The sequence below is a fragment of the Embiotoca jacksoni genome, unplaced genomic scaffold (genome assembly GCF_022577435.1).
Source record: "Embiotoca jacksoni isolate LCO1_2020_lvr unplaced genomic scaffold, fEmbJac1.0.p SCAF_7, whole genome shotgun sequence".
In the NCBI taxonomy this organism is placed as follows: Eukaryota; Metazoa; Chordata; class Actinopteri; family Embiotocidae; genus Embiotoca; species Embiotoca jacksoni.
Genome location: NW_027185425.1, coordinates 19,018,241 through 19,033,294, shown reverse-complemented (window position 1 = coordinate 19,033,294; position 15,054 = coordinate 19,018,241). Strand labels below are relative to the sequence as shown.

The window sequence follows — 15,054 nt, the reverse complement described above, 5'->3', positions numbered from 1 at the left end:
ACTTTTGACCCACAGGACAAGAGTTGCAGGTAGTTCAACTGAAGACTGATTACTTTTTCTTCTCCTGCCCTGCTGTTATGAATCTGGTGCATCACATTAGAAACATTGTTTCTGTGGGCTCTGTCTCAGTCAAAACTCAGTGCTTAGAAATTAACTGTAATTTCGATCTGACATATAATTTCAGAATATTGTTTGATAACATTACAAGGAGGGGATGATACCTGCTGAATAAACATTAATTAAAACAAACACCACAGGTTAACAAAGAGGTCAGCTGCAGAACAGCGCTGCAGGAGTTGGACGAAGGGACTCAGCCGCCGAATTTGATGTTTCATGTGCCTCAAACCCGAGCTGTCCAGGTACAACCCAGTCTCACTCTATCACATGGCCGCCCTGCTGCCCCAAACCAGTAGCTTAAATACTGAGAGAGAGCAGCTACTCCAGAATCCTACTCATAAAAAAATGAATCCCGCCATGGAGCGTGGACACTGTCCGGGTCGCCTTTGGCAAGGTGTTACTGCCTAAATACCTCAGCAGAAGTGAATCAAAATTTAATCTGCTGCTTTTTAGCATAATAATGGAGAGCAAGAGCCAAGTAGGAATGAGTCTGTTTGGAAGCCAAAAATGCACTTAAAAGGAGCACTGAGGAAAAAATGTCCCCTCTGACGTGACAGGGTGGTGACCAACTGCATGTTTAATAATGTGCTGATCCACTTCTCCTTTCAAAACTCTGGAAGTCCATTTCTGGCCAAAAAGAATAAATAGAAAAGTTTAAATTAAAACTGTCTCAATGGTAGGAGTCAAAATGATAACTTTTTATCTCAGATTTTTTAACTTTATCTTGTAATTTTGACACTTATCTCAATTTTTTTAATTTTTTTTTTATTTTAACAAAATTTTGACTTAATAAATCTGAATTTAACTAACTCTTATTTTTGACTTCTAACTCTTGATTTTGGCTTTTATTCTCATCATTTTGACTTTTTGTATCACATCAGACTCAGTAGGTCAAAATTCTGACTTTATTTCATTCAAAAATTCAGGTCACAGTTAATAAATCGGAATTTTGTCATATTTTTTGACATTTATTTCATAGCGTCATTGTTTTGTAATGCATAATTTGACTTACATTTATCTCTTCCTTCCTTTTTTTTTAACCTTAAATTCATGACTTTTGGGTTTCTAACTCATCATTTTTCCATTTCAAAATGGGAATGTTCACTCTCCTAAATAATTACAAACCATGGCTTATCTCCTTAATCTTTTCTTTTACACGCGGAAATGAGCTTCCATAAGAAACAGATGAATCCATGCAGATAAAACCGAATGCAAGGAGACTTTGTGTGGCTCTGAGATCCACCTCTTCGCCACATGGAGGCGCCGCAGACCCGCATTCCTGCGCCCCACTTCCTCGCTCGACAGCGCAAGCAAAGAAAAAAAAAAAGTAGTGGAGCCGTTACAGGAAAGGGGGGCTGTTTTTGAAGGCTTGAGCTCGAGATCAGATGCTCCCTGTGCGGGCTGTGGAGGGAGCAGTGCAGGCAGCGATGATTGGAGCTGAGCGCACAACTTCTGTCCAGTCCTGCCGCCGCTGCTGCTGCTGGAGTTTCCTCTAGGATTTGCTTCTTGTGACAAAAACGAGCTGGACTTTACTTCTGCTTCTTCTGCCAACATGTATTCAGCAGCTTTGCTACTGATGCTGGTCGTCAGGATCTACGCAGACAGCATGGAGGGACCAACAGGTAAAAAGAAGGAGAAGGAATGTTTGGGTTTTTGGCGCGACGCACAGTACGCACCTGTAAATCTGCTCGCGCGGAGTTGCTGTTTTAAAGTTGACTGTCAGGCTTTAAACTCGTTCTGTCTCTACTGTCTGAGCACATATGTTGCCTTTTGTCCTGTCTGCGGTCCCCTGACTTAAAAAGTTGTCTCAGAGTGTGTGATCAGCTCTTTAAATCTGCTCCTGACTCAAATTCAGTGCTGTCAACTTTCTCCTTTGTGCACACGGCGGAACGGGAATATTCCACCGGGCATGAAAGGTGGCATTGCCTGCATCCTCATAGCATCATGCCATTACGAGACTCAATGGATGGCTGACACTTTCTGAAGACATTTTAAAGATCAGATGTGCAGAGTTGGAAACAATAAGCTCAGATATGAAAGTGGATTCTTTATTTGAATTCTCGAACACACTCTGTCCTCCTCTCCTCTCCGCTCCTCTCACTGTGTCTCTGTCTCTGTCTCTGTCTAGTGTGTCCAGCTGCAGCGTTTACTGTCATATTTGCATTGTTCAGACTTCAGTAGGTGGCAACACCATTTCACTACCCTGCTGTGTCATCCCAGAAATTGTAAATTATATTTCAGTAATGAAGCCATCCCTCATTGTTTTTTTTTAATGTATTGCTGATGTATATAAAATAGGCTGCAACCCTGCCTGCATGTTAATAGCCTGGATAGAACATCTTTCCTGATTATGCTGCTGATGCAGGGGCATGATGTGCTTCAGTCATCTGAGCTGTTTTTTGGGGTGATTGTACAAATCAAGAGGAGTGTGTTTTCTGCTGGTACAAAACTGTACAGTGCAGATAAATTAGTGATGTCAGTGTTGTGCCCCAAATAACTGCACTGACAGCTGATCCAAATATTCTCTGTTTCACTCCAACTCTGATAGACACAGGGAGAAAGTTCTGAAGTCCACTCAGAGAGGAAAATGGAGATTTTAAGCCGTAATACGTGCAGCCGATCAGAGACGGGGAGTTCAAATCCTCTCCACGTTTCCTGCGGCTGCTTCAGTGTTTGAATGACCGAAGCAGTTATTGAAGATTTCAAAAGGCCTGTGAACCTTATCTTCTGAGGAATGTTGTGGCCTCCGGCCACACCCGTGTCAAGTTTGTCTCAAGTGAAAGTGCCAGGTGATTTTTCTCGAGCGCTTTTTACAAACTCGTGTGAGCGTTTGTAGCCCCGATATAAATACTCTGAGTATCAGTTACATGGCAGCCAGAACCAGCTGCTTAACAGACATGCACTGAGGCACTCCCTGCTCTCCAGGATCGAATGCATTCTGTGGACACGGTTGAATGTAACACCACCTGTCTTATGGGCTTCCATGAAACAACAGAAAAGACTGTCACAGCACCACTTGGCATTGATTCACTCTGTTCGTTGTAAATAATTTCTGTCATCAAGATTGGACACTCCCTACTACTTATGTCTAAGCCGTAGGTTGAACCTCAATAATTTTGGCACAGACGGAAACCTGTTGTAGCACAGTAGCATTAAAAGCCTTCAGAAAGTTTGGCATTGAGTGGATGACCAGATTAATAGTTGTGTAATTTGATCAGATTTTTTTCCTGATTTACATCCTGCAGTTTCATCCCCAAAGGATTTCTTGTAAAGCTGCTTTTGTTTTAATAGTTTAACATTCATCAAAGTACTGTGTCATTAGAACTGCAACTAACAGCATTATTGGTGAATCTTTCCATTATTTTTTCAATTTACAAGTTAGTTGGTTGGGCCAGAAACTGTCCATGATACAATGATAATAAGTGTCCATCCCAGTTTCTTCAAAGTCTAAGATGTCGTCATCAAATGTCGGTCCAAGTCCAAAACACAAAGATATTCAGGCAACTTTCTTAGAAGACTGAGGAAACCTGAAAACTCTCACATTGAGATGCTGAGACCAGAGAAGTTTGACATTTTTCTTGCAAAATTAACTATGACTTCTTTAAAAAAGTCACTGAATAATCATCCTTTGGTTAAATAATCAACTTATTGTTTCACATTTGACTAGTAGAACCTGGTCTGCTCTGTCAGATCTTTGCTGCTGCTCTGATAAACTCAGCTAGAGATTGCGGTGGGTTTTGTTTATCCTGTGCTATCAGTACCAGTGCAGTATACATAGTGCCAATACCAAACTTTTATTTACCTTAGTTTGTAGAATTGGATCAGAAAAAAAAGACCTTCAAATAACAGAAAATAAAATGAGTCATTATGCCTGTCATGATCATTACATTTTCGTTGGCATACAAATAATTTCTATTCATGATGGAATTGTCTTTTTATACGGATTTTATGTTTCTATTTTAGTACAAACCTAATCATAGTTTAATCATACAATTTATGAAGAAAAAGAGCCACTTATTGGAATTTAATACGGGAACATATTCATAAAAAACAATTAGATTACTTCTTGTGTCTTTGTAAAGCAAAAATTGCATCGGGCAGAAATGACATGAATAACAACTTCAATATACAAAGCCTATTCCTGAAAATATAAAAAAAATGACTGACAATGACCAATAATTGAAGTAAACAAATGTTAAACCACAGCAGAGAAACGGCACAAGAAAACATCAAACCTCAGATGGTGGAACTGGATGTGGACAGATTGATGGAAAGAAGACATCTTTGTTAGCTTCAACCAGCTGTATGAATAGAAACGATTTCAATAATCATGGAAAATGATTGCAGTCAGCTCAAATAATGATGTCAGGCGAATATGTAATAATGATCAGGTTCATGCCTCATACAAACAGAGCAGTCGAGATACAGCAGCTGTGTAGCAGCGATGATGGAGTCAATGGGATGAAATGATGCTCTTCTATTTGAAGGTGTTTTGGAGCTTTTTATGTCTGTATTAGATAAAGATTAGTTACTTGTGGTTCTTATGGTTCAGGGTCAACAGGTTAACCCCGAGGTCACCTGAGGGCCACAAAAGGCAGCTTTTCTAAGAGACTGTAGTGTCAATGCTTGAAAACGGGACTGTGATGTTTCCTGATTAGCTGTTAACTCTCGTTGCCGCACGACAAGACGCCGCCAATCTGCGGGTTTTTGACACCAGTCACCGTCTGTTAAATCTGACTGAGCGTGTAATGTAATAATGATGATAATGAATGAGATATTAGGCCTCAGATAGAGGTATGTTTGAAGGTGTGCAGTCTCCGTGCTGTCAGGTTTCCAGTATATGTGGGCAGATGTAGTGTTATGGCCGAAATATAACACTGGAGGCACCCAAATGGAAGCTCACAAACCAGTGGATGACGTCATGCTGCATTCTCACCGGCTCCATACACAGCTCCAGCTATAAATCCTCAAACACTGGGCGTGCAGCATGTTGTCGGATGTGCAGGTATTGAAGTTGTAACATTTCCCTCTCGCTGCCTGTTGAAGCTGCCAACAAGGTTTGTTGTGCAGCTTTCATGTTGATCAGGGAAAAACATAAGAAGGTGTAGTGCCACCCTCACTTTTGATATTTCTGCTCTATTCAGCCAAATTCCTCAGATCAGAGCGGAGTGCCGGTGTGGTTGCATTCAGAGGTCTCTTACTTCGGCTCCACAGTTGCACCTCCAGAACGTGTGATTGTTGCGGTGAAACCTGCCGCGTTGTTAGACTGGGCGCCGAGGAGTCAGAGCAACGAGGTAATTTAATCTCGAAATGAAACCACGTGAGCCGACTCCAACGCTGAGCGACGCTGACACGCGGCTCCAAACACTCTGAGATTGGAGGTCAGGAGGAGGTAAGCTTGAAACGACCACATTGAAATGGGCGCTGACACGAGAAGGTGGGCTTTCATGGTCTGCTGGGAGGAAATAGAGAGGTGGTCCTTGGTGTGCTGCAGCGTAGATCCAGTCCAGTGTTAATCCAACAGAAAGTAGCCCGTCACACACATGCACACACACACGCACGCACACGCACACACACACACACACGCACACGCACACACACACACACACACACACGCACGCACGCACGCGCACACGCACACACACACACACACACGCACACGCACACGCACACGCACACACACACACACACACACTGCTCTCCTGGGGCAAATGTAGAGGCTGTAAATGGAGAAAATGGAGCGTTAGCTCACACAAAAGGCAATGATGAAATGTGGTTGTTCTGGAGGAAATAACACAAGATTCTTTGATGAGACAATGGTGAATTGCATAATGGCTACACGTTGTTCAAGAAAATGAGTACACTGTAATTATAGCTCATGATAATGAGATGGCAAAGGAACAAGGACTGTTTCGACACCAGCTCTTATAGAGGAGGAAAAATTGGAGAAATCTATGAACATACCCGTCGCTGTCGTTTAGCCCGCGGGATGACATTTCAGGAGCAACACGCCAAACCGTCTGGTTTTGTCTGAAGAACAATGGACGCATTTAGCTCCAAATGGATAGAAATGATCAATTTGAAATGATAGAGTACAGCCCACATTTCACCTTTCCAATGAGCCCTGCAGCATCTGATTGGATTACGTATTACAAACAGCCTACATGAAGCTTTTTTTCTTCCATTTAAATGGTCAAGCACCAAATGCGTAGACGTGTTCAATCAGCCGAAGCAGCCAGCAGAGCCGGCGAGAGCGCGGCAGCACCAGCTGAGGTGGAAGTCAGTAATGCCTTTCCTTCCCTTATATTCCACCACTTTGATGGCTTTTGAGAAATTTTAATTGCCTCGGCTGTTTGTCGTCAGTCAGTCCATTCATCTCCGAGATTTATTGGCAGCGTGGCTAAAGCAAACTTGTAAAGGTGTTTGACAGAATTAAAATTTCTGTTTTAATCATCGCAGTGGAGGACTTCATAGGTTTGTGAAAATTCTTGGGCCTGTGAATGTCTGAGAGACTCGGCAAACTTCAGCAGCTCTGTAGGTATGATTACTTCTGTTTATCTAGAAATGATTTCCTCTTATCGTCAAGGGAGGAGTCAGGCCTGCCGTTGTGCTACTGAAGGCAATTTTCTCCGTGGAAGTGGAGTTGGTGAAATGCAGTGTCGCCGTCAACAGAACTCTTTGTGTCTGTCCGGGCTGAACTGCAGCTCCTTCTGCTCCATCCGTCTTCCAGTGGGATGTATCTGCAGCAGTCATCAGCTGTCCACAGTATTGGAAAATACCTCAATACTCACAATGGTAATATGAATTTTTTCAGGAGGAGGTAGTGTCAAATATTACAGTTACTAATCCCAGTAATCCTGTATTACTATTCATTGTAGTTGTTGTCTTATTTTCTGTTTTAGCACTGTAGTGTTAAACAGTGTTTGTAGACATGTTGCTGCAGAGTGCCGATTTGCAGGTTTAAATCACAACTATGAACTTACTCTCTTAACGTGTTCATATCCGCCACCAACCTGAATTTCTGAGTTGGAAATAATGCAAATTTCTGACACTGACGATGTCGCTAACGTGGTGTAAAGAACTACAGTAGTGCCATGACTATACATTTTTCGTTGAGGATCAGTTGCCATGGAAATAATTTGCAATTAATGATTTCATGGGATTTTTCTGTTCATTTTATGCCACTGTTATAGAATAAACCTCATCATAGTTTATTAATACTCATGCTAGTTATGGGGAAGGCGAAGGGCCATTTATTGGCTAAAATTACAATCTTCATGTCAATATATGCTAATCAAAATGTTAAATTAAAATGTAAGCACCTCGAGATAAACATTTGGTGGCATTCATTCTCTACTTATGTGCCTTTAACTGTTTGTAACACAGCAAAATAATCAACCAACCAGGCTAGCCTTCGGGATAACTGTGCAAGGACTGTTTGGAATAATGACATTATCTTGATGGAATGTAGTATTAATAGAGGAGTAACATGGTTCCTTGTACCAAAGTTATTTACATGTTTTAGCAGGATTACTAATGTTAGCCTCTGGAAAACCTCATTTGAGAAATTCACATAAAATCCGTAACGTGATGGCCAGGAATTTAGGTCGGTGTAATTTAGCAATTACAGATTAATGTGGATCTGCACAAGACGCTTGGCCCTGTGTTGTTAGATCAAGAAGACAAAGATATGAGTTGAGAACAATAAATTAGACATCAAACAAATACTTTGGGAAAAAAAACAAACAAAAAAAAAAAACTACTTCACATTACTTTTACAGGATTTTGGTGTAAAAATACATATTTAGTGGATAACAAAAGATAAATGCACATTCGACAGGAATGCAGGATTTAAAAGTGGAAAACAGTTTATTTCACTGTTTTTGAGAGAGCGTGGTTGAGTAATGGAAGTCAAGTAATTACTAAGTGCTTTTGCTGTTGATTAATTTCAGTAAAGTAACATGGTAGTTAGAGTTTCAATGCCATTTTTATTTGTTTGTGGTGGTAGTAATCACACCGTCCCTGGGTATTACCTTCTGCTGCAATAGCCTCATGAAATTAGTGCGGCTGCTGCTGCTGCTGCTCACGTGCGCCTGTCACCGCCACACATTGTTAATGGAGCTGACGGCGCTGCTGGACCACCTCGGCCCTGGTTCTGAGGCGTCTTTGTGGAGAGAAGCGGGACCGGCTTCGAGCTCTCCAGGTGTTAGAAATGTGTTGTTGTTTCCCCCATAGACAGCTAATCATTATGGAGCAGATGGAGGAAGGCCAGCAGGCGCCATTGCTGCCTGTCAGACTGATCGCTGAGCGTGTTTAGAGAATGAAGTTAATTTGTTCACTTTTCGACATCAGTCGGCTGGTGAACGCCTTCGTTGGGGTTCGGTTTAGAGGACTTCAGTGGAAGCTGCTGGGTGTCTGATTGCTGCGCCTCAGTCTTTCTTCAGTGACTCCTTTCGCTGCTTACACAGCTCTCAGTTTTACTTCTGCAAGCCATATAATGATGTGCTGGATGAAATGCTCCATGAAGTCAGTGAAACAGTTGAAGGGAATAAATTCACATAACGCGAACACCTCGGCTGCAGGTGAAATTTGGATGTTAGGTGTTTGCTTTGTGTTGCAGGTATGCAGAGTTCCTCTAACTCAGGGGTGTCCATACTTTTTTCAAAAAGTGCCAGATTTGATAATGAGAAATTGCCCAAGGGCCAACGGTCCCTCCTAACACTTTTTGAACCATAAAAGTTACATACAAATGCACTGTTTTATAATAATTTATTTTGCAATGACAATTGTCATTTCTTCAAATGAAAACGTAACCAAATGTAACAATTCTCAAAAAACAATTGTGCCTTTCTTTCACGTAGAGTCAGATCACAAAGAACAAGCTGTCTGGAATACCTACAACTTCCATGAAGCTGATAAATATCTTCTCATTTTAATAATGACTTATTATGGATAAGGTAGGTAGGTAGGTAGGTAGGTAGGTAGGTAGGTATTTACTTTATTAATCCCTGAGGGGAAATTTTTTCGCTACAGCAGCATACAGAAGCAATAAGATAATAATAGTGCTGATAGCAAAATATAGCAGAAATAATGAAATGCTGTCTGTTAACATTTTAATTCAAAATATACGAAACCTGCTCTTGTCTTTCACGAGATCATTCAGAAAGTAATCTTTCGTTTGACAGTGCTGGTGGGACATAAATAATACATTTTAAGCCGGAAGACACCTTGGGCCGTAATTGGCCCCCGGCACGGACTTTGGACACGTCTGCTCTAAATGTACATTTACACAGGCAGGGGGCTGACCTGTTGCTGGGGCAACCACACCCCACACAAAAGGAGTTTAAAGCATCCGGGCTCTCTAACCTTGGATGACACTCAGACATCAGTTTGCTTTTAAGCAAATTTTGGTAAAAGCTCGGTGAAGCTGAGATCCCCTCTCTGCACTCCTTTAACTTCTCTCTGCTACATCGTCTACCACAGATCGTGTCTCAGAAAGTCCACCTGGAAGACGAGGCTTTTAAAGCAGTCAGGTAGGCAGCTTATTGTGGCGAGGAAATCGCACTGACAACAATATCTGCCTCTGAAAATTCGACAACATTTCACGTCAGCCAAAGTGTCTCTTAATTCCTCAAACAGCCTGAAGAAAGGAAATATCATGAAGTCAGGCAGGAACACTTATCTCGTCAAATCTGAAGGAATAAACCTCCAATAATTTCACTTTAAACGCTTTAGCGCTGTCGGGTAACAGTTGGTGGTGATGTACTGAGCAGTCCTGGACCTTTCCTGTTGCTGCGGTGAACGCTTGGATTGTATTTCAATGATAACAACACAGTTCTACTAAGTGTGTGACCGTAGAGCAGGATCACCACATTATCACAACAGAGTCCGTTTGCTAACAGTATAAAATCTGATAGAGTTTTGCCTGAACCTTTGATGAACACAGCAAAATAGTCCAGAAAAAAAACAGCATTCACAGGGGCGGGTCATCGCAAGGTGGTTTCTGATTGGTCAGTTTGTCCTCACTATTCTTTAGAAGCAGTCATTTCTGTAAAATTTGACTATGATAAAGATCATAATTTTGATGTTTGTACCACAATTCAAAATGAGACGAACCAGTCCAACTGAGAGTAAGTGAGAGCCCCTTGTGAAGTAAAAGGCCTGGAATACTCTCAACATCCCAGATTGAAGGTAAATAACCGTGTGGAGTGTTTGAAGGAGGATTTTTTCCTTTCAGGGATAATTTACCTCCTGGTTGAGAAAAGGTTTGCTCTCTACACACAGATTACTTTTTTGGAACAGCAGGTGAGATTGATGGTGTGGAATCTGGTCGGTTGTAGCTGTGACTGTGCGCATGTATTAGGGATGAGATGTACACAGATATGAGGTATGCAGGAGCATGACTGTTCTACAGTGATGGCTACCTGTCCATTTAGTCCGGCCCTGCTCTCCGTCAGATTCGGCTGCTGCTGCCATTACCTCCCATATTTGTCAGCGTCGCTGGCAGCCGACCGTGAATAATGTTTATGAATATTCCTCCGTCGCTTGTGCTGCCGGTGTGTTTACCCGCTGCAGCTGAACCAATTGTCCGAGCCGTTCCCCGACCATGAAACCTGTGGTCGGACCTGTCAAGTCCAAAGACGGGTTGATGCCAGTCGCGGCGTTGGCAGCTGAGCGGAATCTGTCGCTCGGGTCTTTGCGGCAGCGTGAGACGGACGAGCGGCGCATTCAGCAGAGGGGGTCAAAGTTCAGCCACAAGATGATTTCGTGGTGGCGCTGTCAGCAAGTGTCACTTTAGATTGAGATGACATCTGGGGCCAAACTGCGGGAACAGCATTCCTCTTGCTTCCTGTCCTCTCTGCAGCTTCCAGGGGAAAATAGATGCGTGATGCCAAAAGCTATTTCTTTCCAGCTCTGCTACCTCCTCTTATCTCTCCCAGTTTTTCCTCTCGGGCTCAAATGTTTAGTCCCCCGTGTCATTAACGTGGAAGACCACGGTGCAGATAAACTTGAGTTAGATTAACTGCCAAACTATAAACTCACTCGTCCTTATATCTTACCGCTCATTTTTTTTAAGATACCAAAAAAGAAAAAAAAGAAATTCACTGATATGGAGCAAGACCTGGGGTGTGCAGGTCCCAAGGTAGCTGTAGATATTACACTTTAAAAAGTAGGCGTTTAAAGTTATCAAACCTGTGGGCCTCCGAGTGTCTCTGTGGCACACGAGAGATATTAAAAGTTGAAGGGGAAAGAAAGGAAAGGAGGGGAAGGGGAAAAAAAAATAGTCAATTTATTAAATAAATAATCTGACATGCCCCTCACCGGAGTGAACAAGGGCACTGCGGCAGTGCCTGCTCACCCCTGTCAAGGTTAGCAATGATCCTCCTGTGCACAGCAGGGGAGGTTATGCAGCATGAGCAGCAACACCTGTGTGTCTGCTCGCACCGCGGGACGTCTTTGTCACCGGCTTCTTCACCTCCTTCTGTAAGTAAACTTGGATCGATGCCAGTTCTGGTGTCTCGTAGCATCTCGCATCGTGATGGTACACAGGAAGTGTCAGCGCCTCAGGGCGCAGGCTGGAGGAGTGGGGGGTAATATGATGAGTAATACTCCCCCCTCCCACTGCCTTTGAGCACATAACCCCAAACTTTCCTGTGCAGCTGCTGTGTGGCTGGTAGTTCGTATGTCATGCTGTCGGAGCACGTTGTCTGCAACATGCAGCCATCGTTCAAAGGGGGAAGAAGGATACACACATCCAGCCGATTCTTTTCCATTCAGATACTTTAACTCGGGGAATCTGACAAGTCTGAGTTCTGATCTGACACCAGTGTTGTTCATCCCAAAGGTACCGTTTGAACACCTCAATTGTCGAGTCAAAAGTCAATGGATTTGTGGTGTGTATGAACAAATATAAATAAATCTAACAAGGAAAACACTAAATTGAATAATGACACTACAAATGAGTTGTGGATCTGTCACGTCTTGGTGGATTTACAGTGCATCCGGAAAGTATTCACAGCGCTTCACTTTTTCCACATTTTGTTATATTACAGCCTTATTCCAAAATGGATTAAATTCATTGTCTGTAGACCTCCGAGACAGGATTGTATTGAGGCGCAGATCTGGGGAAGGGTACAGAAAAATGTCTGCAGCATTGAAGGTCCCAATGAGCACAGTGGCCTCCATCATCCGTAAATGGAAGAAATTTGAACCACCAGGACTCTTCCTAGAGTCGGCCGCCCGGCCAAACTGAGCGATCTGGGGAGAAGGGCCTCAGTCAGGGAGGTGACCAAGAACCCGATGGTCACTCTGACAGAGCTCCAACGTTGCTCTGTGAAGAGAGGAGAACCTTCCAGAAGGACAACCATCTCTGCAGCACTCCACCAAGCAGGCCTGTATGGTAGAGTGGACAGACGGAAGACACTCCTCAGTAAAAGGCTCATGACAGCCCACCTGGAGTTTACCAAAAGGCACCTGAAGGACTCTCAGACCATGAGAAACTAAATTCTCTGGTCTGATGAAACAAAGATTGAACTCTTTGGCCTGAATGCCAAGCGTCATGTGTGGAGGAAACCAGGCACCGCTCATCACCTGGCCAATACCATCTCTACGGTGAAGCATGGTGGTGGCAGCATCATGCTGTGGGGATGTTTTTCAGCGGCAGGAACTGGGAGACTAGTCAGGATGGAGGGAAAGATGAATGCAGCAATGTACAGAGACATCCTTGATGAAAACCTTCTCCAGAGCGCTCTGGACCTCAGACTGGGGCGAAGGTTCATCTTCCAACAGGACAACGACCCGAAGCACACAGCCAAGATAACAAAGGAGTGTCTTCGGGACAACTCTGTGAATGTCTTTGAGAGGCCCAGCCAGAGACCAGACTTGAACCTGATTGAACATCTCGCTCCCCATCCAACCTGATGGAGCTTGAGAGGTCCTGCAAAGAAGAATGGGAGAAACTGCCCAAGAATAGGTGCCAAGCTTATAGCATCATACTCAAAAAGACTTGAGGCTGTAATTTCTGCCAAAGCTGTTTCAACAAAGTATTGAGCAAAGGCTGTGAATACTTATGTACCTTTTTATATTTTCGTTCTTTATTTTTAATAGATTTGCAAAAATTTTAAACAAACTATTTTCACTTTGTCATTATGGGGTATTGCGTGTAGAATTTTGAGGAAAAAAATGAATTTAATCCATTTTGGAATAAAGCTGTAATATAACAAAATGTGTAAAAAGTGAAGGGCTGTGAATACTTTCCGGATGCACTGTAGCTCTGGTCAAGACACTCGATGCATTTCCTGAGGTCAGTTTCGGAGTGGATTGGGTTCTATCTTGAGCGATACCTGATCTGCTGACTACGGTCAGTATCTGGGACGATACCGAAAACGCTGCAATATTGGACAATGTTGCACACTTTTTGGACAGTCTCTTTCTGAAAGCACACTTCGGGTAGTAATAGAAGCTGCTGTGTAAATACTAACACAAGAGAATCCCGCTAACTTTACTCACTTCTGCACTAGAGATAGGTCATGATTTTTTCATACCGTCCTTAAAATATAAAAATACCAAATAGCGTATTGTTCATTCTTTTACCATTGCTTGGAAATAATGCATTATCACCACCAGAAGGTGGCAGCAATGCACCTAATAGCTGTTTGCTAAACACCCTTAACACAGAAGGAAGTGAAAACAAACATGTTACTACGAGGCTCCAGTAAAACGTGTGGCTGCAAGATTAGATGCTATGGTGCAAACAGCAGAAACAATATCCTCAAGTAATAGTTGAGTAGTTTCCAGTAAATATTGAATAGTGCTTATCAAATTGATGGTTTCGTGAAGTTAAAAATCGTAGCACATCGCCCCTCTAAATCCCATGTTGTAAAGGTGTGGAGGAGGTGGTTTCAGCCATCTGACAGGCAGTTTGGTTGAAGCGTACTGACACTTTCACCACACGGCTCCCACAGTGAGAGAACTGTTTTCAGCATGACGTGTGAAAGTTTCAGTGAGATTGATAAACTCTTCCAGCATAAGTGTTCTCGCTGAGAATCAAACCTTTAACCCTTGCAGCTTTAATGCCTTGCTTGCCCGTCTTGTCGCCCTCGTCTCCCAAACCATCTGTCCTTCTTCTTCCTCTTTTAGAAGCAACTTGGCACATGTTTGTCCGTCCTGTCTGTTTTTTCCGTGCTGCCTTCCTTCTGACTTGGAGGGGCCACCTTGGCAACGATTCAGACAATCGCTGTATTTTGGCAGTTATAAGAAGTAATAGCACCTGGGCCAGCATCTGCTGTGTTTGCCCTCCAAACACCGTATGCATCAGTGTGAGTACGGTGGGCCTCAGCCCCCGTGGCCTCTGAACTTAAACAGATAAACGTAAAGGATTACATTCATGAGAGAGGAGCGGCTGGATCACGGCCTGCATGGGAATGAGCTGTCTGGAGCGTCTTTTGCATTCACAGAGGAGCCGAAGATGATTGGAGGCATACACCTCTAAAGTCTTCATTCTGTTTTGTGAGCTGTATCGCTGCCAGCACCCAGAGTGTGATGGCGTGGTTTTAAAAGCTTCCAAGAGGCCCTGAATCATTGATTCAACAAGCAAGATCCTCAAGTGGAGCTTCTTCATCTCAGGTGGAGGTGCAGAAAAAGAGGCGGAGAACGAAGAGAAAGAAGTGGGAGCAGAGAGGAGCGTGTGGAGTGCAGGTGGGGGGCAGGGTGGATTATTGATTACGTCGGTGGGAGCTGTTGGTGGAAACAGCATGGAAATCAGCTGGTGGTTGGATTCCTGTTTGTGCGGCAACAACTGCAGCGTTACCTTTCATCTTCCCTCCGCCGGCTGATCTAACAGGCCGGCCGCGAAGTGAAAGTAAGTTGAGCGAGGCGTCTCCAGATTGGCCACCGAACATGTGTGTCCCCGTGCCCTCCCGGCCTACACCTCTAATC

At 43.3% G+C, this 15,054-nt stretch overlaps 1 protein-coding gene across 4 annotated transcripts in view; it reads left to right on the top strand.

The window, feature by feature from the left end:
* Positions 1–1,501: 1,501 nt before the first annotated feature.
* The window catches only part of ptprua (protein tyrosine phosphatase receptor type Ua), a 230,122-nt gene continuing 216,569 nt past the window's right edge, over positions 1,502–15,054 (top strand). For 3 of the 4 annotated variants that reach the window (XM_069175969.1, XM_069175967.1, XM_069175965.1), the window contains exon 1: positions 1,502–1,739. In XM_069175969.1, coding sequence (XP_069032070.1) covers positions 1,670–1,739 — 70 coding nt within the window. In that variant the 5' untranslated portion in view covers positions 1,502–1,669. The remainder of the gene's footprint in view (positions 1,740–15,054) is intronic. The other variant, XM_069175968.1, reaches the window with a different exon arrangement.